Source organism: Cynocephalus volans, chromosome X (assembly GCF_027409185.1).
Source record: "Cynocephalus volans isolate mCynVol1 chromosome X, mCynVol1.pri, whole genome shotgun sequence".
NCBI lineage: Eukaryota > Metazoa > Chordata > Mammalia > Dermoptera > Cynocephalidae > Cynocephalus > Cynocephalus volans.
In genome coordinates this window covers 49770453-49796429 of record NC_084478.1, presented here as the reverse complement: position 1 = coordinate 49796429, position 25977 = coordinate 49770453, and the positions used below count along the sequence as shown (strand labels likewise).

Below are 25977 nucleotides of genomic sequence, written 5' to 3'. Positions count from 1 at the left end.
CAACAGAACTTATTTTTTAAAAATTGTTTGAAGGTATTTATTACTGTATTAGTATAAAAGTAGAGCTTGTTATCACCACAATGAACGTACAGATTTTAAAAGAGGAGAAAATCACATTTCCACAATTGCCACTTGAGTTATTTACATAACTATATCAGTTTCAGAATCAAATTTCTGCATCCTAATATAATCTTTTATAGTCTAGTATATATCATACAGATTTATCTTTTGCCATACTATTTTTACACGTTCTTTAATATTCATATTTGCTTCCATAATGTCAAAGAATATAGTTATTCCATGAATACGTGTATAATGTGAATGTAGGTGTCTGTTAAGGCCAGATGCAATAGCAAGTGACAGCATACTAAAGGAAGTTTTATTTTTCATGATGTAGTTCATTTTCTCCTATCTCAAGCATGATCATATAACCTAACAGTCAAATTAACTAGAAATATTTCTCTCTTGTAGTTGTCATTACATGTCAGCCCAGGAAGCGAGTAGAAGAGAAGGTGGAAGTCATGCTGACTGGTGATTTTTTTGGAGAAAATCCAACCCCAGAACAGACAGATTTTTTAGTGATTCCAAAAAGAAGTTCAGATATTTCTTATGAAGATTTACATGGTAAGAGAACCACATTTATGGATATAAAAAATGATAATAAATACACGCTCAGTTTCCATGAATTGCAGGTTGCTGATTTCTCATGAAGATCCATGCACATTTAACTTTCATCTACAATATAAATTCAAGTAGTGCTTAAGGAGTCCACTGTTGTTATGTTTGTTGTCTTCACATAGTAGTTAGCTCAAAAATGGCAACAGTTATGGTTATTCCTGGATTTATAAGACATATGTTGTAATTCTGTCAACAGGGAAAGGAGAGAAAACTGTAGTAACTGTCAGCATGGCTGTTATCCAGAAAACAAACAAAAAAATAAGTGTTGGCAAGGATGTGGGAAAATATGAATCCTTGTACACTGTTGGTATGCAATGCAAAATTGATGTTGGAATGCTAAATGGTTTAGCTGTTGTGGAAAGCAGTATGAAAGCTTCTCATAAAAATCAAAACAAAGCTACCATGTGATTCAGCAATACCACTTCTGGGTATTTATCCAAAATAATTGAAATTAGAATCTCGAAGAGATATCTGTACTACGTTCGTTGCAACATTATTCACAATGGCCAAGATATGGAAACAACCTAAATGTCCTTTGACAGATAAATGGATAAAGAAAATGTGGTGTGTGTGTGTGTGTGTGTGTGTGTGTGTGTGTGTATGAAATGGAATACTATTCAACCTTAGAAAAGAAGGAAATTCTATAATATGTGACAAAATGAATGAACCTGGAGGACATTATGCTAAGTGAAATAAGCCAGTCATACAAAGACAAATACTGCATTATACCACTTACATGATAAATTTAAAATAGTAAAAATCACAGAAGCAGAGAGTGGCATAGTTGTTGCCAGTGTCTGGAGGAAACGACAAATAGGGAGTTGTTCTCCAATGGGTATAAAGTTGCAGCTGTGAAAGATGAATAAGTTCTAGAGATCTGTTGCACAGCATAATGCCTATAGTTAACAATATTGTATTGTGTACTTAAAAAATTTCTTAAGATGGTAATATCTCATGTTACATTAAGTGTAAAAAAGGATAAAGAAATGCTTATAAATACTAAGCATTTTAATATGTTTTCTCTACTTTAAATTGCTTAAGTTGTACTCTTGTCAGGTTGCAAACTAAAGAAATTGTAATTTTGATCATATAAATTGACTAAAAATTATTACCTGAAAAATTCCACTTCCTCCTAGATAATCAGGGTCTATAAGAAAGCTGCCAACATCACACTGGGAACATTGAAAGTCATATTAGGAAAACAATGTCTCTCAAATAGCTCTTAAAAATACACATTTCGATATAGTTCTTATTTTAATGTTTCATTACTTTTCATGAGGAAAAAGAATGGTTAATATTGAAAATACTAAATGGAAGGTTTTCAGGCTTATCTCCACCCACCGTTCTCTCTAAAATGCCTGTTTTCTCTGCTCAATACCACTAAAAACAACAAGCTCATCTATTTTTTGTCTAAATACATTTTAATTTGTGAATCTTCTTTTTTTGTTCTATAGTATGTCCTGCTATACAGAAGCACAATAATCTAATCCCTTCTCAATTTTAATATTTTTCTGTCTGTATAAATTTAATTCATGTTTGTACCACTTGTCTACATGCTAGTCCTGGATTTAATATATTTTTTTATGTGCAGTGGACAAAACTCTGCTGTTACTTTCCTTTGGTAACCTACAAGTTATGAAAATATTTTTAACCATATCGTCTATAATGCTCTAGGACTAAAACATGAAGAACACTTTATTTTATTAAAATATACCAGAAATTGAAAATACTGCTCTAATAGTTTGGGATGCCTTTTCAATATTCTTTAAACTTAATTCAAATCAAATTTTAAACTTCTTACCGTATAAATTTAAAATCTTTTGATGCATTTATTATATAGAGCACATTATTTCTATTTTATAATTAATATTGATTATTAATTTTCATTTGACATTTCTTGTTTCATAGATTAAAATTTCAAAAATTTAAGTACGGTGAAAATAGTCTTCTAAGTTTATTTTTTCTATCATTTACTTATTTACCTTTTAACAAAAATATACTGAGTATTAATACATAGCTGGTAATGCACTAAACATTATGAACACAAAGCTAAATAACATATGCCCTCTCCCTTTCCCTAAATTACCTGTGCATGATTACTGTTGACATATAAATTATATTCAATCTATGCATATTAATTAAATTTAAATATATTTTAATCTTGATTTGACTAGATAAACCTAAAAATTGTGAATTTGAATATGAAATTCAATTTGAATCTGAAGTTATGAAGTCTAACTTGGAATCCTGTGTGGCTTTATATTTGATCAAAAAAAGTTATAATGTCCATGCTGAAATAATATCGTTGGTCTTCAATCTGGTATTTACACCAAAGAAACCATTGTGGTAAGCCTGTTTCCTTCCTGTTTTTCTTTAAACAATGTTAGTACTCTTTTCAACTAAAAAATGTTGACTTTTTTCTTTTCATCTTTCAATATTTGGGTTATAGAACTTCTTGATACTGTTGAGAGAAACATTTCGGGCTAGATTATTTCTAGCTATGACAAGTATTCTGATGAGAAAAAAATAGTGCAAGTGGTTGGAAATCTAAGATATCCTTCAAGAATTGTGACCTTCCTAATGTGATTGGGGTATCATATTAACAAAAAAGAACAATCTATTTTGTAACATCTTTAAATTTGATGCTGTACAAAAGCAACATATATCTTAATGCTGCTTCTTAAGACCAATTCAAATGAAGAAAATGCTTAAACTACGTTCTACATAGCAATTGATTTTATTGCCCTTTACCATGAAATACTATAACATTATACATCCGTTAGTAAGATATGAATGTGTCTGTGAGAATACTGGGCTTTGGATATCTGTCCTCTGGTAACCTTCTTCCAGCATCTTTATATCTCCTTTTTGGGCAGCTGATATTTAGACTTACAAACACTATATGACATGTCACATCTGAAATAAGACTTTATTTGTGTCTGCACACAAAGATACTGATCAGAACCACAATACATAGAAAGTAGAAATTACAGCCGGGAAATTTTTTAAAAAATGAAAGTATTACTTATGTTTTAAATAATTTTTAAAGTTAAAATATGTACTGAATATAGCCATGCATATATTTAAAGTGCATATGGATATGTAGTACAATAATTAAAAGATAACAGGGTCATCTTCAGGAAGCAGTAATAAAATCAAGCTACAAGAAAAAAGTACACTATAAACATTGACATTGTCCCATTTTACCTTTTCTGTCATTTTCATATTTTTCTATGTTTATTTGTTAGTATATTTTTAACATTTAGCTTTGTATTGTTAATTTAATGATATAGAAATTACCAGCAACAACTAGAAGGGGAATAATATTATTACTGGTGAATATTGGCAGAGTCAATGTGAATTTATACTCATTCAAAATTTTGTGGATTTGAAACTTCTTGATGAATATTTGGGAAAATGATTTAGAGCAACTTCTTTGCATGATTCATAAATTTCTGTAAGTATTATGTGTTGTTCTGATGTAGTTTAACAAGTCTGACCCCACCCCTGCCCAAACAGGAGACAGGAAGAGCACCTATGCTGTTACGGGGAGACACAGGGCACAGAAGTGCCCTGGCCTTTGCCCCAACCGACCGTACTCCTGCCCTCACAAGAGGCAGGAAGAGCACTGATGCCAAAACAGGGAGGGGTCAGGACAGGGAAGTGCCCAGGCCTCAACCCACAACCACACATGTGCAGAAAGCAGGAAGAGTACTGATGCCACCACAGGGAGGTCCAGGACAGGGAACTGCCCTGCCCCTGGCCTCAGCCCACCTAACCCTCACTAGCACAGGAGGCAAGAAGAATCCCCATGTGGTGACAGGGAGGACCCAACACGGTCCACAACAGCAGCCATCTCAGATTCTAGCTGCACAAGGACAGCTTGGTGCCACAGTAGCAGCCATGACCACTGCAGGTGGCCCACCACATATTCAACTGCATTGACATGAAAAGAGTCACCACAGGAGCTGGGAAAGAGAAGAGGCAGTGTTTCTTCTCAAAGTCCACTCTAGAGTAATAGAAGAAGTAGCTGATCTACCAGATGACCAGAAATTAATGTAGAGATACTAGAAATATGGAAAAATAAGAAAAAAATGACATGGCAAAAGGAGTACAGTAATTCACAGCTACCAGACCCTACAGAACAAGAAACCTTTGAAATGACTGAAAAGAAATTCTGACTAACAATCCTACTGAAACTCAATGAGATAGGAGAATACTCAAGGAACACAACGAAATGAGGAAAAATTCCAGGATATAAAGGAGGAAATTTACAAAGAGATTAATACCTTAAGAAAGAATGCAGCAGACCTCCTGGAACTGAAAGATTCATTCAATGAAATAAAAAACACAACTGAGAGCTTTAGCCGCAGATTAGAGCAAGCAGAAGAAAGAATTTCTGATCTCAAAGTTGTTCTTTGTGAAATAATCCAGGTAGACCAAAAAAAAAAAAATAATAAAACAAGAAAAGAAAAAGAAAAACAAATAATTAAGAAAAAAGTCTAAGAGAAATAGCAGACAAGCATAAGTGCACAAACATCTGAATCATAGCAGTTCCAGATGGGGAGGAGAAAGAAATTGAAAATCTATTCAATGAAATAATAACAGAACATTTCCCAAGTATAGGGAGAGACATAGAACTTCAAATCCAGGGAGCTGAAAGTTCCCCAAACAGATTCAGTCCAAAAAGATCCTCCCTGACACACATTATAGTCAAACTGGCAAAGCTCAAAGACAAGGAGAGAATCCTCAAACAGCAGGAGAAAAGCATCAAGTCACTTATAAGGGAGCCCTTATCAGACTAACAGCAGACTTCTCAACTAAAACTCTATAGGAAAGAAGAAAATGGGAAGACATATGCAAAGTACTAAAAGAAAAAAAAAACCAGCCAGTCAAGAATACTGTTCACAGCAAGGCTATACTTCAGAAATGAGGGAGAAAGAGTATATTTCTCAGACAAACCAAAGCTGTAAGATTTCACAACCACATAACCAGCCCTGTGATAAATTCTCAATGGATTCCTGCATCTAGAGTACAAAAAATAATCACTACCACAAACACACAAGAAAATACAAAACCCACTGGTAAAACACAAATGCAAAGGAGAAAGAAAACGGATATTAAATCTTACCACCTCAAAAAAAAAAAAAAAAAACATCAAACACTGAGGATGAATAATAAAAGTGGTAGAAAAGAACAAAAGACATTTAAACAAAAGTTTTAAAATGCCAGGAGATGACAATACCTCTCAATAACAATGCTAGATGTAAATAGATTAAACACATCATTCAAAAGACACAGACAGACTGACTGGATTAAAAAGCTAGACCCAACTATATGCTGTCTTCACCTCACCTGTAAAGATGCACACAGACTAAAAGTGAAAGGATGGAAAAAGATATACCATGCAAATGGAAATCCAAAAGGAGCAAGAGTAACTATTCTTATACCAGGTAAAATGGACTTTAAATCAAAAAACATAAAAAGAGACAAAGAAGGACACTGTATAATGATAGAGGGTTGTATCCAGCAGGAAGACATAGCAATCATAAATATGTATGCACCCAACACCATAACACATAGATATATCAAGGAAACACTATTAGACCTTAACAAAGAAATAGACTCCAATATGATAATAGGAGGGGACCTGAACACCCCTCTCTCAGGACTAGACAGATCGGCCAGGCCACAAATCAATAGAGAAACCCAGGATTTAAACTACACTTTAGACTAATTGAACCTGGCAGATATCTATAGAACATTTCATACAACAACTACAGAATACACATTCTTCTTATCAGCACATGGAACATTCTCCTGGATAGACAATATTAAGTCACAAATCAAGTCTCAGCAAATAGAAATCATTTCAACTATCTTTTCAGACCACAAAGGATTAAAACTGGAAATCAATAACAAGCAAAATTCTGGAAACTACTCAAGTGCATGGGAACTGAACAATAGACTCCTGAATGATCTATGGGTCCAATTAGTAATTAAACAGCAAATCAAAAAATTTCTTGAAACTAATGAAAATAAAGACACATCTTAACAAAACCTATGGGATACCGGAAAAGCAAGACTAAGTGGGAAGTTTATTAAAATGAATGCTTACATAAAGATAACAGAGACTTCAAATAAATTACCTAAGACTACACCTCAAAGAAGTAGAAAAAAAATAACAATTCAGTTCCAAAAGTAGTAGATAGAAATAAATAATTAAGGTCAGAGCAGAACTAATTAAAATAGAGACCCAAAAAATGATACAAAAGATCAATGAAAGGAAAAGCTGGTTTTCAGAGAAGATAAATAAAATAGACAAACTATTAGCTTGGTTAATAAAATAAATAAATAAAATGAATACAGGTGACCCAAATAACAAAAATCAGAAATGAAAAAGTAGACATTGCAACTGTTACAACCAAAATAAAAGAATCATTAGAGACTATTACAAACAACTATACATCCACAAATTTGAAAATCTGGAGGAAATGGATAAAGTTCTGGGCACATACATACTACCAAGACTGAACCAAAAAGAAATAGAAAACCTGAACAGACCAGCAGCAAGCAATGAGATTGAAGAACTAACCAGCAGTCACACAATGAAGGAAAGCCCAGGACAGGACGGCTTTACTGCTAAATTCTACCAAACCTTCAAAGAGGAATTAATACCAATTCTCTTCAAACTATTCCAGGAAACTGAGACAGAGGTCACTCTCACAAACTCCTTCTATAAGGCCAGCACCACCTTGATACCAAAACCAGACAAAGATACAACAAAAAAGAAAACTATTGGCCAATATCTCTGATAAAAATAGATGCAAAAATCTTCAAAAAATACTAGCAGTCAGAATAAAGCGACACATCAAAAAAATTATACACCATATTCAAGTGGGGTTCATCCCAGGGATGCAAGGATGGCTCAATATATGCAAGTCAATAAATGCAATGCACCATATCAACAAAACCGAGCAAAAAACCATATCATTATCTCAATAGATGCAGAAAAACCATGGACAAAATTCAACATTCCTTCATGATAAAGACTTTCAAATTAGTTGTGAAAGGAATGTATTTCAACACAATAAAAGCTAATATATGACAAACCCACCACCAATATCACCCTGAATAAAACAGCTTTCATCTTTTCTAAGAACAGGAGCAAGAAAAGGATGCCCACTCTCACCAATCCTATTTAGCATAGCATTGGATGTTTAGCCAGAGCAATCAGGCAGGAGAAAGAAATAAATGGCATCCCCATTATAAAGGATGAAGTCAAACTGTCCCTAGTTGCAGATGACATGATCCTATATGTGGATTAACCTAAAGTCTACAAAAACCTCTTAGAGCTGATTAAGAATTTCGGTAATGTTGCAGGTTACAAAATCAACATACAAAAATCAGTAGCATTTTTATTCTCCAGTAATGAACTAACAGAAAAAGAAATCAAGAAAGCAAGTCTGTTTACAATAGTCACCAAAAAAATAACATACCTAATAACCAATTTAACCCAGGAGGTGAAAGATCTTTACAACAAGAACTGCAGATAACTACTGAAAGAAATTAAAGAGGACACAAAAATATGGAAAGACATTTTATGCTCTTGGATTGGAAGAATTAACATTATGAAAATGTCCATACTGCCCAAAGTGATCTCCAGATTCACTGGAATCCCCATCAAAATACCAATGACATTCTTCAAAAAAATAGAAAAAAACAATCCTACCATTCATATGGAACAGCAAAAGACCACAAATAGCCAAAGCAATCTTGAGCAAAAAACTGAAGCCTGAAGCATAACACTACCTGACTTCAAATTATACTCCAAAGCCATTGGCCAAAATAGCATGTTATTGGCATAAAAACAGACACTTGACCTTATGGGACAGAATAGAGAACCTAAAAATCAACCCAAAAATCAACCCACATACTTAGAGCCACTTAATCTCTGACAAAGACAACAAGAACACACATTAGGGAAAGGACTCCCTCTTCAATAATGGTGCTGAGAAAATTGGGCATCCATATGCAGAAGAATGAAACTATATCTATACCTCTCACCATATACCACAAAGAACTCAAAATGTATTAATAACTTAAGTATAGGACCTAAAACCATAAAACTACTAAAGGAAAACCTGGGGGAAACCCTTCAGGAAGTAGGAAAGGGCAAGGACTTTATGAATAAGACCCCAAAAGCACAAGCCATAAAAGAAAAAATAAACAAATGGGATTATATCAAACTAAAAATCTGCTGCACAGCAAAGGAAACAATCAACAGAGTGAAAACACAACCTACAGAATGGGAGAAAATATCTGTAAACTATGCATTCAACAAGGGATTAATATCCAGAATATAGTAGGAACTCAAACAACTTAATAGTAAAAAAAAGAAAAAACAAATAATTTATTACAAAGTGGGCAAAGGAATTGAATAGATATTTCTCAAAAGAAGACATACAAATGGCCAAAAGACACCTGGAAAAATGTTCAACATCACTAACCATTAGGGAAATAAAAATCACAATCACATTGAGATATCATCTCACTCCAGTTAAACTGGCCTTTATTATTAAGAATAATAAATGCTGGCAAGGATGTGGAGAAAGGGGAACTCTTGTACACTGTTGGTAGAACTATAAAGTAGTATAGTCATTATGGAAAAGAGTATGGAGGTTTCTCAGACAACTACAGATAGAACTACCATATGATCCAGCAATCCCACTTCTGTGTGTACACCCAAAGGAATGGAAGTCATCATGTCAAAGGGATACCTACATTCCCATGTTCTTCACAGCTTTACTTACAATAGCCAAAATATGGAACAAATCTAAATGTCCATTGATGGACGACTGGTTAAGGAAACTGTATATACACAATGGAATACTACTCAGCCATAAAAAAAGAATGGAATTCTCCCATTTGCAGCAACATGGATGAGCTTGGAAAAAATCGTGTTAAGCAAAATAATCCAGACAAGAAAGAGAAATACCACATTTCCTTACTCATAAGTGGGTGCTAAGAAGGAAGGAAGGAAGGAAAAAAGAAAGGAAAGAAGGAAGGAAGGAAGGAAGGAAGGAAGGAAGGAAGGAAGGAAGGAAGGAAGGAAGGAAGGAAAGAAGGAAAAGAAAAGAAAGAAAAGAGAAAGAAAGAAAAGATCACAACAATTTGCTAAACTTTCAGAAGGAGAGAACAAATGTATGTTAACTAGAGGTGGGGGGAAGGAGCAGAGGATTGGGAAGATATTGGGTAAAGGGCACAAAGAATAATGATGATTTGTAATAATGAATACACAAATAATATTTATTGGATCCTCACATGTTGTACACAGGTGATGGTATTTAATGCTGTATCCAAAAAATGCATATAACTAAATATGATCAATAAAAAATAAAATAATAAGTTAAATGCCAAACAAAAAACAAAACCAAAAATGTAACAGTTCTATTTTGTGCATATATGTATATATTTACTTACTATCATTTTTTCTTCCGTATGTATTTGGGATGATTCACTGTAGGACACTGTTAAATGAGAAAAAACAAAATAAAGCCAATAGCTTTGAATTTTGAAAAACAAGAAAGTAATTATACCATGCTTTACCTAGATAATTAAATTAAGTATTCAATTAGTTCTTCTCTTCCTCACAGGCAAGGTAATATGAACAACAAAATTCCTATGTTTTGGTAAACAGAAAATATAACATTGTTTCAAAGCAGTGAATACTAGGTAATTTTTCACATTCATAACTTCACAGACTAGAATACGGTGTTTTACATAATGAAAATAATGGTCAGTATCCTAAATGATTTTCCAAAAATAAAAAAATGTAGAAATGTTATTTCTATGGGTCTTGGCCTTTTATTTCAATAAAAACAAAGGGCCTAATACAATAACTTAGGAAATCAATAGTAAATATTTTTATGAATCAGGCCGATCATCTTAATTCAATGCACTTCTAAACATTTTTTTAATAGAGAAATGATAGATATTATTTGTCTTATGGTGTCTTCAGAAATATTAATTAACTTGATTGTTTCCTGGAACTTTTATCTGCTCAAGAGCTAAACAGAATTAAAACCCAAAATTCTATTTCACACAGTTTGGGACTGACAATCTGAAATAGCAAATATCACATATATACTTTGTCATGAATCCACAGAATTGACCATAGAATGACTCACTGTGTCATCTCTGAAATTGAGTGTTCTTCCCCCATGGGCCCAATAGGTTGACTCGGTAAATTCCCACTAACTCAAAACATTGACCTGTTGAATGGAATTATTCTGCTTTGTTCATTTGAACATGTTCATTAATTTATTAAAAAATTATTTAATGTCTACAAAAGAAGCAAAATTCCTGCACTTTTAGAGTATATAGTCCAATATGAATAATAGATAATAGAAATAAATGCATAAGTAGGCAAGAAAATTTCAGATTGTTCTCAGAAGGAAATAAACAAGGGGGAATAGAGAGCTAGGAAGGATGTACATCAGACTGGATGGATAGTTTGGCTTCCATAAAGTGATGTCTGAACAAAGATCTTATAGATGAAAATTGCTGGTGAGGGCATTTGAGGCAGAGGAAGCATCTGTCATGAAGAATGAGTAGCAAGAAGGTCTGTGCTTCCCTCATGCAGTGAGCAAAGGAGGAAATAAGACTGAAGAGTATGGCTGGCATCTGATCACATAGATCTTGATGCTATGAGTTTTTTATGTTAGAAACAATGGGAAACTATTGAAGTATAAATATTCGAGGAGCTGATGTAGGACAACTTGTGTACGTGATTCATAGAATTCTGTAAGTGATGGTTGATGATCTTATGTAATTTAAAGGTTGCACTTTGTGCATATATGTACATATTCACTTACTTCTGCCATTCTTTGTTCCAAATATATTTGGAGTGATTCACTGGAAGAGACAAAGTTAAGTAAGAAAATAAATAAATAAATAAATAAAATAATGGCTCTAAATGGTGGAAGTCTTCTCATCCTTGTAAGATAGCAAGAGAAGAAGTAAGAAAATCAGTTCTTGAAATAGTGCTCTTAAAATAGTGGAACAAGAGTAATATTGTTTCGTTTAAAAAGATAGGAGACGGCCGAACCCGTGTCGCACTCAGGAGAGTGCAGCGCTGGGAGCAAAAAAAAAAAAAAAAAAAAGATAGGAGAATGTGTGAGAGGTATAGGGTTAAGCTTCACATTTTAGATGCGTTAGTTTAAAGTGATCTATCAGTCATCACTGGCTAAATTATTCTAAGTAATATTCCATCATTTCTATGCAACATACCTTATTTTTACCAGCACCTTATTGAAAGAACATTTTTAAAATTTTGCTCCCAGTGTTTCTGATAGTATAAACAATGCAGTAATGAACATCCTTATAACACATCACATCTTGAAATCTTGGAGGCATATCTTCAGGGGAAATTACTAATAGTAAAATTGCTGGTTTATTATATGTAGCTTTCAAATTTGTTAAGATATTGTCCAATTACTCCCCAAACGGTTGAGTAATTTTAAAGTCCTACTTAAAGAGAATTAAGAGTTCCCAGAACTGTTCTTTCTGACAGTTTGGGATAAGAGGTTTGTGATTTCATTTTTAAATCCTGACCTGTGATATTGCAATCACACCGTTAAGTGTTTGAGTGATTTTCACCCTAAACAAGGAAACACAGATAATCATTCAACTCCAGCTACTGCCCTGTCACTCCACTCTTTGCCATAGCCAAATGCTTTGAAAGTCTTTCTCTACTAACTTTCCTCCTTAATTCAACTGCCAGTCAATTATATGTTGTTCTGTAAGGTGTGTGTGGTCTTTACTAATTGTGATCTAATTTTTAAAAAGCTTCAATTTAAGTCAATTATATGGGGCTTTCTAGGTGTCCACAGAAAATATAATTTTCTATGTGAAGGAAGAGTTGAAAAGACCTTCTCACAGTGTTTCATTTTGACAGAAAATCCCTAAATGGAATATCTATTACACTAAAACTTGGGTCCATTGGCCAAATTCACCCTTAGGTTGTTTTTTGTTGTTGTTGTTTGGTTTTTTGCAATCACAAAGTTTTATTTTTTTAAATATTGTTTAATTGAAGCATAATTGATTATACATATTTGTATTTGTGACGTACAAAGTTGACTATCAATAGTTATGTACAATATGTGATCATCAAAACAAGATAGTTAGATTATTCATCATTACAATATGTAATCATTCTTTGTGTCTGCTAACCAATTTCTCATTAATCCCCGTTCCTCTCCCTCTCCCCATCCCCCTTTCCATTTCTGGTAACCACAGTTCTGTTCTCTCCTTCTAAAAGTTTAATGTATTATTGTGATCGTTCATTCTCTCTCTCTCTCTGTCTTTCATTTTTTTATTGTTTATTCATTTACATATTATGATATATTCTGGTTACGGAAAATTTGCAGAATCCGTTCTGCATATGTTACTGGTTCTCATAACATAACTAGCAAGTAGATAAGATGCTCTACAAAATAACTACCTCAAAGGGAAAGTGATAACAGAAATTATTACCTAAAAATTAATTTTAAATTGTAATTAGCAGTCATCTACATTTTTTAAGAATTAAATGTCCTAGTGTTTTTGCTGAAACCACATGGCTTATTTACATTTTGACCTTAGACAGTGATTCGTTATATGTATTCTCTTTTCTTGTTATTCTATAGCATCTTTAAAAATCTTCTTTTATATTGCAGGTCTCATGTTACACTGAAAATAGACTGTATAACATATGGGATCTGGAAGTTTCCCATAACGTTGGTTGCTACTGAGCCTGATGTAGATGATGTCATTGACATTGAAGGAGTTGGTTTATTTAAGGAATCCGTTATTGACTTTAGGCTGACAAGTCAGACAAGGTAATATATCAACCAAAAGTATGTAACAGGTTTTGTGAATGTAATTTATCCTAAACTGTGGAATGGAATTTAAGAAGGAAAATCCTATAGGTTATCTTTTGCTGGTTAAGTCAGAGCAGTATTGCTTGTATGACTCAAAGCTTTATAGACTTCATAAATTTTTACTCAAAATTGGAAAATAGAGTCTATAAAATGAAGACCATAAAGAGAAGCAAAAGTTAATAATTAGACATTGAAATTCAGGATAATATATCTATTTGTTTTTCAAAGGATGTTTCAAAGTATTTTTTCAAAAATAGATGGTTTGTTTTTCAGTAAATTTTAATGATGTTCTGAAATCAAATGGTTTAAGTATATTTGATTGGGTAACCTACACTGATTTCATTTTCTGTCTTATTTTTCTGCTCAACCATAGCTGTCTTGTTATACTTGTGATAACATAGGCAATATAACAACACTTTTATCTATCTCACATGTAAAATACATATTTTATACTTTTTTAGATATAGCATACATATCATAAAATTCACCCATTCTAAGTATACACTCCAATACTTTTTTTAAATGACAGAGTTTGCAGTCAAAAACACATTACAAATTTAGACTTTCCCATTTCTCCTCCAAATTTTGCTCAAGCCCCTTTGCAGTCAACTCTCACTCCCACCCATCTCAGGCAACCTCTGATTCGCTTTTTATCTCTATAGCCTTGCCTTTTCTGGATATTTCATATAAATAAAATCACACAATATGTAGTCTTTTGCATGTGTCTTCTTACACTGTATTTATCTGAAGTGGTTTTCCAAAAGAAGCACCTCTCAGTCTATTGGATTCATTGGTCAATTTTCAGAGTGATGAAGCAGTTGTTTTTAACTGTTGCCCAGCCTTGTTGTTGCTTTGGGTGGAGAGGATTTGTTTACCCCACTCAGCCAACTGGAAGAGAATCCTGCACAATATATTTTAAATACATTATAGTTGCATGTAAATACTACCTGAAATTTTATATTTAACATCTGATGCTAATTATTTATTTTTCATTACAAAATTTGTGTAGGTTATATCTGTTCTTAATAAGGATAAGATTGTCCACTCAACACAAGAGCTAAGCTTTGATGAGTGGAAAAAGAAAGGTTTCATGTTACTCAGTAGTACTGAGCCCATTCCCTATTTATGCTGCACAGGACCTGAGAAGTAGGTTTTACTCATTTCCAAGACTGATGACTTAACTTTCTGTCTTTCTTGATGGTTCAGGCTGTTCCCTGTATTTAATATAGAAATGAGCTTTACATAGGTCCTGGGTGTGCATGAATGCACACCCTTATATACTTAAGTTAAGATGAATGATCAGCAGTTAAATGTGTAATCACTTGTATTTGGAGCCAGACAATGCAAGGCATTATAGATAGGGTAACCTCAAAATTCATTGTCCAAACTTAGACCTTCTTGAGAATGAAAAAGTAATTGATTAATAATTAAGCTTGGCAACAAGGTAAACTGGGAGAGAGCTGAGCTGACCAGCACTTATTGTTCTTACAGGCCATGACAAGGTGTTTGCTGTTTGAGAGAAATGCAAAGTGATTAATTCAGCAAAATGATATATTTGGGGGGGGAAACAAAAACACCTTAGCTGAAATGTGTAGAAAACAAAAAAGTATAAGAGTGAATGGAGGTAGATCAGTTAGTTAGTTGGCTATTGCTGCTGTCCAGAGGTTGCTAGGACTATTTTGGAGAAGTGGAGAGAAGTAAGTAGACAGATTGGAAAAGCTTTACAGAGGTAAAGTTAATTGAACTTAGTGCTGGATTTGGGGATCAGGATGTTCTACCTCATTAGAGATAATTCAAACATAAGTCAAAGGAGTACCTACGGCATAGAAGGAATCAGAAAATTGGGTGGAAGTTGGATTATATGATCAGAAATTTCTCTTACAGTTTGAAAATATGATATTCTGGTGAAAAAATGTTGGGTTTACAGTCGAGCAAAATTAGAAATAAATTCTTGCTCAACCACTAAATACCTGTGTGACTTCCAGCTATATACTTTTGCTTTTGTGAGCATCCATTTCCTCATTTTTAAAGTGGAGCTGACAAAATATACCTCAGAATGCTGTAAGGACAAGTGATGCAATGTATATAAATTGCTTAGCAGAATGCCAAGAACTTAGCAAATCTTCAATAAATGGTGTTATTATTATTATTATTATTATTATTATTATTATTATTATTATGTATTTTTTCATATCTTTGACCACCCTGATCAACTATCTAAAACCTAATATTGGAGAGGCAAAAGTATTTTTATATTACATATCCTATATTTTAATGTCCAGAGAGAACAGTCTGGTTACGTATTTCCCAAATGAGTGATTCACAGAAGTAAAATCAAGTAAAATCCTTCTTAGTTCTGTCAAGCCCGCGAATCAAATTAGCTTTGTGTCCATGAGTCCTCTGAACCTATTTTCAGTGCAATAGCTCAACTCTGTATAGGTCCCATATTAGAACTGCTCTTAGCTTCTTTAACATGGGAGAATACTGTCCATTATATTTTGTGCTCTCCTGAAACACAGAATCCAAAGCGCAGCAGCAACAAACCCCTTTTCTGTGCTAAATTATATCCTTCATCAATCAGTAGCTCGTAGAATGCTCTGTCATGGAGAACATACCACAGAATGTTTAGTTTTGTAAGAAAATGCAGACTGACTTTACCATTTTACATTCCCATCAGCAATTTGTTAATGATCCAGTTTTTGTTCATCCTCACAAGCACTTTTTATTATTATTATCTTTCAATTTTAGCTGTCTTAATAGATGTATAGTGATACCACATTCTGGTTTTGATCAGCATTTCTTAACAGCAATTGTTGTTGGACAACTTTTCATGTGTATCTACTCTTTGCTGAAATATCTACTCATTTATTTTGCCCATTTTATAATTCGATTTTTTTACTTCACTGTTGAGTTTTTAAAGTTCTTTGTGTATTCTCTATATTCCAACTTCTTAACATTTTTATGGTGTAAGAATTTTTAATCTTGTTGAAGTCTGGGTTATTATTATTTTTCTTTTATATAGCATGGCTTTTGCTGTCATGTCTAAGAACTCTAGCACTAAATACCAAAGATTTTCTCCTATGCTATCTTTTAGAAGTATTAAAGATTTACACTTCATACAAAATTGTTGTGTACGGTGCATGGTTTAGGTCAAGGTTCATTATTTTCCCTGTGGTGGTCCAGCAACATTTGTTGAAAACACTATTCATCTTTCATTGAATTGATTTTGAGACTTTGTCAAAAATCAAGTGGATATATTTATGTTTGTCTACTTTTGGGTTTTCTATTCTGTTCTGTTTATTCTATGCCAATACCACACTCAGGTAGCATGCTTCCTTTCATTTTATTATTCCTTTTCAAAATTTTTATGCTATTCTAGTTATATTACCTTTCCATATAAATTTTAAAATAAGTTGTCTAATTCTACAAAAAAATCTTCTTTTACTTTGAAAAGAGTGTATTGAAGTCATAGATCAAACTGCTGATATTTGACATCTTTACTATACTACTTATTATACCATGTACTTTGCTGTAGTTACTATACCATACCATATATGATATGTCTCTTCACTCATTTAGACATTATTTGATTTTTTTCAGTGTTTTGTCATTTTCAACTTATAGATCCCATGTAAGTTTTCATACATTTGCACATCACTCCAATCTCTGCCTCCATCGTCATATGGCATTTTCCCTGTGTGTCTCTGTCTGTGTCTCTTCTCTTCTTATGAAGACACCAGTCGTGTTACATTAGGGCCTATTCTAACTCAGAATGACTTCATCTTGTTTACACTTGCAATAACCCTATTTTTGAATAAGGTCATATTCACAGGTACCAGGGCTAGAACTTCAACATATATTTTGAGGAACATAATTCCTAATTTTCTTATTTCTAATTTTCTGAGAGTCTTTATCAAGATTGTGTATTAAATTTTGTCAAGTGCTTCTTCCGTGTGTGTTGATAATATCATGCTATTTTTCTTCTGTAGCTTCTTGCTGTTGTAGATTATATTGAATGAATTTCAAATATTGAACTGGATTTTCGCTCCTGTAATGAACTCCACTTGGTCTTGATATTATATTTTCTTTTACACATCGTTGTACTAGGTTTGCTATAATTTGGTCACTATTTTTGTGTCTAAGTTCATGAAAAATAATGACTTATAGTTTTCTGTTTAAATTTTTTAATTAATTTGTTATCATTAGTATTATTATTGCAGTCTGTATGTCTGGTTTTGCTATCTAGGTAATACTGTCCTCAAAAAAATGAGTGAGGAAATGTTTCTTCCTCTTCTATTTTGTATTTATAATTGGTTATAATTCTCCTTCGAATGTTTGGTAGAATTATCCAGTGAAATCATCTGGGCCTGAAGATTTCTTTTTCAGAAGCTGTTTTAAAATTTGGGATTTAATTACTTTAATATTTATATGCCTACTTGGTTTATTTTTTTTATATTTGGTGTGTTTTGGTAGTTCGTGCTTTTCAATTAATCGCTTCATTTTTCTAATTTGTCAAATTTATGTGTTTAGAGTTGTTGATAACATTTCCCTATTTTACTGTTTATATCTGCAGAGTCTGTGTGATATCCCTATCTCATTTCTGAAATTGGTCATTGTTACACTTCTCACTGTATAATGGAGATGAAAAAAGGATTACTCAAAGCAACATGAATGCAATGAGAAGACTGACGGGACTGCTCAGTAACTCCTCTGTTAGAAGGGGAAACTGGGTACAGTCCCAATTCACAGTTAGCTTTTGTTTTCATTGTAAAGACAAGGAAGTTTCACAAGAAAAATCAGTTGATTTTATCATTTCAAAAGGACTCAAAAATATGGGCAATGTGACAAAAGTTACCCATAGCTAGGTATAGCTTAAACAATAGAACATAGTAACATCATTAAAACTAACAGTGTGATATTCCAAAGTATAATTAGTGAAATGTTAAGCTAGTTACACTATGATCATTATCTTTACCTTAAGATATAACTATTTTTATAATAGCTAAAACAATCATTATGTTCCTATGATTCTATCTATCTGTGATTGTATCTTAAGTTTCCATTAACAAAATTTTTCCCTTCAGCAAATGTTTCTCACATATTTTGCTACAGCAGTTCTTTCAAATCTCTTAACAAGATCGGTATGTCCACCATAGCCAACTCTAAAATCATTAAAGTATACAATCCAGTACCTAAACAGTGATTAGAGTTGATTAGATGGGCCATTGCCTGCTAGCTGTGGGCTTTTGCCCCATATATGTGTTACCTAAAAACCCTATACTAAAAATCAACTGAGAATCAACATATACTTGATCAGAATTGATTAGGTAGGCTTTTTGCCCTGCTGGCTGTGGGATTTTGTCCATTAAGTTTTTTAGCTAAAGAACTCTTTCTAAAAATCAAATGAGAATCAAGATTTTTTAAACCTCCACAAGTCATGTACATCTTCTTTCATTTATCATTGCCAATCATGTTAGAGGTTTGTCAGTTTTATTGAGCTTTTTTAAAGAACTCACTTTTTGTTTCACTGATTTTCTCTATTATTTTTTCTATTTTGGTTTTAATTGATTTCTGCTGTTAGTACTATTTTCTATCTTTTATTTGCTGTAGATTTATTTTGATCTTAATTTCCTAGTTTTTTGAAGTGGGAGCATAAATTATTGATTTCAGGCCTTTCCTTTTTTCTATTATTAATATTTACTGTTATAAAAATCTCTCTAGGTACTGCTTTAACTGCATTCCAATAATTTAATATGCTGTATTTTCATACTCATTCAGTTTTAAATGTATTTTCTATTTCCATTGAGACCATCCCTATGATGCATTGGTTACTTACAAGAGTAACTTATGTGTTTGAAGTTTTCTGCTGTCTTTCTCTTAAAGATTTTTAGTTTGACTCCATTGTGATCAGAAGATATACTCTACATAAATTTAATTATCTGTGTTTCTAAGAAACTTGTTTGGGCATGGAGTTTATGAATAAAAATATAAATCAACAAAATAGAAGAGGATGGGGTGTTCTACAAGTACATATCTATTAGAGCCTATTAATTGATGGTATTGTTCTGTTCTTTTGCTAACTTTGCTGATTTTCTGTTCAGGTGTTGATATCTCTGGATATAGTTGTGAATTTACCTGTTTATTTTTTCAATTCTGCTTTGCTACATGTATTTTCAAAGCTCTGATTTTTTGGTGCATGAGATTTCTGTGTCTTTTGGGTACATTTGCTCTTTTATTGTTATAGAATGTCTCTTTTTCCCTTGTAAATGTATTTGCTCCGAAGTCTAGTTCATGTGATAATAATATATTTTTTATGGGAATGTATTGATTATACATATTTATGGGGAACAGTATTATGTTTCAATACATGTATAAAATGTGTGATGATCAAGTCAGAGTAATTAGCATAGTCATCATTGCAAAACTTAATCATTTCTTTGTGATGTGAACATTTGATCTCCTCTCTTCTAGCCATTTGATAACATGCAGTAAATCATTGTTAATTATAGATTCCTAGCTCAACTGTACAACAATAAAACTTATTTTTTCCAATCTAACTGTAGTTTTGTGTCCATTAACCAACCTCTCATCTTCCACTTGCCCCCTCCCCTTTCCCACCTCTATAAACCACAGTTCTACTCTCTCTTTCTAAAAGTTCAACTAATTGTTATTATTATTCTTTATTTTTGTTTTTTTTAACTCCCACATATGAGTAAAAGCATGTGTCATTTCTCTTTCTTTGCCTGGCTTATTTCACGTAACATAGTTTTCTCTAAGCTCATCCAGGCTGCTGTGAATGGCAGAATTGCATTCATTTTTTATGGCTGATAGCCACTCCTGCTTTTTGAAAAATAAATATTTGCAAAGTATAATGTTTTTTCATCCTTTTACTGTCAATATTCCTATGTCATTAAATGAAGTGTACTTCTTATAGACAGCATATGGTTTGATCCTTTTTTAAATCCACTTTGCCAATCTCTTAATATCTATTTGTGTCTATTTACATCACTTAAGTTAAAAGTAATTATTGATGTATTAGGGTTTATTTCTGACATTTTATTTCTCATTTTCTGTTTGTTTATTTTGTTTCTAATTCTTATTTTCCTTTTCTTTCCTTACTACTGTTCACCTGAAGAATTTTTATAATCCATTGCTATTTATGTTTTGTTTTTATCATTGTATAGTTTGTTTTATTAGTCGTTGCTATTAGTATTACAATATTCATAAACCAAAAAAAATCACAGTCTACTGCTATAAACATTTTGCTGCCTCAAGAGGAATGTAGAAACCTCATTTCCATTTATGTTCCTTTACCCTCACAATTTTTTAATGTAAATGTCTTAAGTATTTCCACTGTATACACTGAGCACCATCTGAAGATGTTACCATTTTTGCTTCTTTTTTCAAGTATATTTTTGAAAACCCATGAGAATAGTCCATTATACTTACTTCCATTTTTTACCCATTCCATTGATTTTCTTTTCTTCTGAAGTCCCAGCCTTTTTCTATTTTCATTTATATTTTGTTCAAAGAACATTCTTTAGCTATTCTTTAAGGTTAGCTCTGCTGGTGACACATTCTCTTAGCTTTATTTATTTTGAGATTATCTTTATTTTTCCTTCATTAATGAAGAATAGTTTTGCTTAGTATAGAATTCATGGTTCAGAGTTCTATTCTTTCAGCACTTGAAAAATATTGTGTCAGTTCCTCTGGCTTCCATGGTTTTGAGGAGAAATCTACTGTGATTAGAATTGCTATTCCCCTTAAGTAACATTCTTTTTCTCTCTAGTCTCTTTCAGATGTTTTCTTTCATTTTCAGAAGTTTGATTATGATGTGTCATACTGTTTTAGTCTGTTTTGTGTTGCTATAACAGAAATACCTGAGACTGGGTAATTTATAAAGAAAGATTTATTTGGCATACGATTCTGGGACAGCTGCATCTGGCACGAGCCTCAGGCTGCTTCTACTCATGGTGGAAAAGTGGCAGGCAGCTGGCCGGTACAAGCAGATCACATGGCAAGAGGAAGCAAGAGAGAGGAAGCAAGAGAGAGAGAGAAGGTGCCAGGGTCTTTGTAAGCAACGAGCTCTCACGGGAACTAATAGAGCGAGAACTCACTCATTAATCCCCCCTCCCCCAGAGAGAGCATTAATCCATTCACGATGGATCCGTCCCCATGACTCAATCAGTTTCCAACACTGCCACATTGGGGATCAAAATTCCACATGAGTTTTGGAGGGGACAACACATCCAAACTCCATCACATACCATGTAATATGCGTAATGTCTGCTCTCATCATTATTAAGCTGAATTCAATGAGGGCAGGGACTAGGACTCATTCAGTACCAAACATAGCAGATGATTAATAAGTACGCTCTAAAAGAGTGAAATCTCCAAATATTTTGGTTTTCATGGTAAAGAAATGAATCAGCAATATATTCAGTAAGCATTGGATATTAATTTGCCTCTAAGTACATTTAGAGACAAAACACAAGCTTGGTGTATTTATTAGGTTTCTGGGGAACACTGGTAAATATAATTATTTGGTATTTCTATTCAGAGATCTTGTGAAACTCTTAAAAACATTTTTAAAGATCAGTCATTTTTTTTAAATGATGTGGAAATTTGCATTCTTATATTATTGCAAAACCCCATTACATATTTAAAGTCTTTTCAAAGTAAATTGTTTGGTGTAATCAACAGAAATTTATGTTAGATTAAAAAGCTCCAAATAAACATAGCTATGTTCTTGATTAGAACTCTGCTCTTATGTTGCTTTATTAAACATTCTTTTCTCATTGGCCTGTATAGTCTTCCCAGTTTGGTCAGGATTAATATATTCCCTTTGCAATCAGGAGTGAAAAAAAATGAATTTCTGCTTATTTAGTAGGCAGTATATTTTAATATCTTAATTGTTTACTCTGAGAAAGCTGTCTCTTAGGAAGAAAACCAATTTTCCTTCATTTAGTTCTGCATATATATCTTGCCTGCACAACACTTGAGCTTTGCCCATAGTCCTTGCTACTAAGGGTCTGTTTTAAATATTCTACAACAAAAATTTAACATATAGGTGAAAATTAACTAAAGAGATGCAATATAGTTTCCATCAAAAACATGAGAATATGACCTTATTTCATAACCGGTATGGCACTTTAATGACTAAAATTATCCTTCCTCTTTCTTGGTTGTAGAAAATAAATAATCTATAGAGTTTATAGTAATTGAGCTATTATAATGTGTCCTTGTTAAAATAATCACTCTGTAATATTATCCTGCATTTAGTTTACTAAAATTATAAGAACTAAATCATTGAATTGAAAATAACATAAGTTCCATCGTTCATTGCCTCACTTACGATGTCTCTTGACAGATGCAATTAAATAATTCAATTATCAGTTATAAGAGATTACAATCAAAAGAAAAGTCTCAAAATTTTAGATGACACTCACATAGGGAAACTCTCAATAAAAATCTATAACAAAATGTTGTTTTCTGGAAAAATATCATTATAATTATTTCTGTCTAAATTGAAAAAAAATATTTTCATTAGTCTATGTCGTCTCTAAATCAAATTGGAAACTCTGCTTGCATTTATTTAATTGGAGACATAGATCTAGGCCAATGTTTACTGTCAGAAAGAGGGAAGAACAGGGGCATGTTTTTACTGGACATCCACTTTTATTTAGATGCCCACATGATTTGTTCTTCCAATGTTTTGAGTAACATCATCCTAATATCAGTAGACTCTGACTTTAATAATACTAATGTTAATATTTTAAGGTATGCTGGATATACTATTTCTTATTTCCTATGATAAAAGGACAAGATTGAATGTATGTCTTAGTCTTCTCAGAGTAGGAAATGAGTAGCTCAGTTCTTGCTCTTTGATTCTCCTTGGACCATACATTTATATTTACACTAGGCCATTTGAGAAAAATAAGTCAATTTCTTCAAACTGTCATTGAACTTATTTTTATATTTTCATTGGGTATCTTGATTTTTAAAATGTCTTTAAGGTAATTTTTTTTTAGAGTACTACCAGAAAATGTATGACATATGGCTCAGACTCTAACACAAGAAGGTCTTCTTCCTTAGCCCCAGTATTTTTTAAAAAGTGGGAAAAAAAGCAAATAGGCTATATATATTTATGGCAGAAGCAAAAGGGAACCAAGGATTCTGCTTCATTTATAATCAAATCACCCTGAGTTCATTTTTAATTAACATTACATTACTAATATTCTCTCAGATGTTTTGTTTAAAATTAAAAGTAGCTCATATCATTCATTTATTTATTTATTTATTTATTATTTATTTTAATTGAAAAATAATTAATTATACATATGTATGGGGTACAGAGTTGACTATCAGGATTTGTGTACAATGTTTGATTATCAAATCAGTATTATTGGTATATTCATCATTACAAAATGTGACTGTTCTTTGTTTCCATTACTCAGTTTCTCCCTAATCCCTTCCCCCTCCTCCTTTCCCACTTCTAGTAACCATAGTTCTGTTCTCTCCTTATGAAAGTTCAATGTACTACAGTGATTGTTCCTTCTTTAGGTCTTGCTTTTCCTTCTTTCCTTCCTTCCTTTATTTCTTTGCTCCCACTTGTAAGAGAAGACATGCAGTATTTCTTTCTATGTCTGGCTTATTTCACTTAACATAATTTTCTCCAAGCTCATCCATGTTGCTGAGCATGGCAGAATTTTATTCTTATTTATGGAAGAGTAGTATTCCATTGTGTATATATACATTTTTCTTATCCAATTTTCCATTGATTGACATTTAGGTTGGTTCCATATCTTGGCTATTGTAAATAAAGCTGGGATGAACATAGGAGTGCAGGTGTCCCTTCAAGAAGCTAATACCTTTTATCATTATGTACTTCTGCAAACATTAAATTCAAGGAGAGTCTCAAAAGAAATGTGAAATTGACCTACTTCATTTGATTTCAATAAACATTTTCTAGTAAATGAATGCATTTATCAGAAATTATTGGATATATAGTTCTGCATGACAAATGCATTCAAAATATGAAAAAAATGGACTCATGTCTTAAACTCTGATGGCCCTCTTATACTGAATGAACTACTCAGAATTACTGAAAAATCTGAAATTCCTAATAGAATATTTTCTAAAGTATAGATTTCAATTTTTTTCAGTTTTAGTTCTGAGACTATAATAATGTATCCTTTATAATATCGATACTTGAGGGTTTTGTTTGTTTAATTTTTAAGATTCAACAGCACGAACAATTATTCTCAATAAGTACATTTACAGTGCAAATGTGGGGTACCTGTTTGGGGCACATGTGCAGATTTGGTACACCTTAATGACTTAGGGTCGCTCATGTAGTTCCAGCCACATATTGGCCATGTCCATAGTCATCTGAAGGCTTGACTGAGCTAGATGACCAAAATGGCTTACTCTTATTATTACTGGCAGCTTATGTTGGGTATTGGCGGATAGCATAGCTGATTCTATCCACAATAGTGCCTCTGTGTAGTCTCTCTATAACTAATGTCCCAGCTAGCCGCATTTTTTTATGTGGTGAAGGATTTCCCACAGAGTGTGCATTCCAAGAGAACCAGGTGGAAGATGTATGGCATTTTCTGCCCTAGACCTACAAGTTCCACATCATCACTTCAGTCACATTCTATCGGTTACAAGAGAGTCACTATTTTAGCCTGGATTTAAGAAAGTGAATGCAGGCCCCACCTTTTGATGGGAAATATGTTAAAGAATGTGCAGGCATGCCACAGTGGAGTATGCTTACTTGAGTATTTTAAGTTTCTTCTGTGTTAATAAACTTTCTCCAGATTCCTTCTGGATATTGTCACCAGCTGGAACTCTGAGAGGCAAGGCTCAGATCATTCTAGGTAACGTAATCAAGCTACAGAAGTAGTTGTATTAGTCCATTTTCTGTAGCTGATAACAGAATACCTGAAATTGGGTAATTTATAAAGAAATATAATTTATTTCTTACAGTTTGGGAGGCTGGGAAGTCTAAAGTCCAGAAGGCATATCTGGTGAGGACCTTCTTCTTCCTGTGGACTCTACATAGAATCCCGTGGCAATGCAGGTTATGACATGGTGAGAATGGCAAGAGCTTTTTAACATGCTCGCTTTCTCTCCTTAGAAAGCCATAAGTGCCACTCCTGTGATAACCCACTAAACCATTAACCTATTAATCAATGAATGGATTAATCCATTCATGTGGGAATAGTCCTCGAGATCCAATCACCTCTTAAAGGAACCACCTTTCAACAATGCCACATTGGGAATGAAGTTTCAATGAGTTCTGCAGAGACAGTCAATCCACAGCAGGAGGTAAATTTACTTTCTCTTCATGGTCAATTTTCTAAGGCAGTTG

General features: G+C 33.0%; 1 protein-coding gene across 1 annotated transcript in view; it reads left to right on the top strand.

Moving 5' to 3' along the window:
* CFAP47 (cilia and flagella associated protein 47) overlaps positions 1 to 25977 on the top strand; it is a 578552-nt gene that overhangs the window by 533804 nt on the left and 18771 nt on the right. The window contains 3 exon segments of the mRNA XM_063084619.1: positions 472 to 624; positions 2853 to 3024; positions 13398 to 13559. Coding sequence (XP_062940689.1) covers positions 472 to 624; positions 2853 to 3024; positions 13398 to 13559 — 487 coding nt within the window.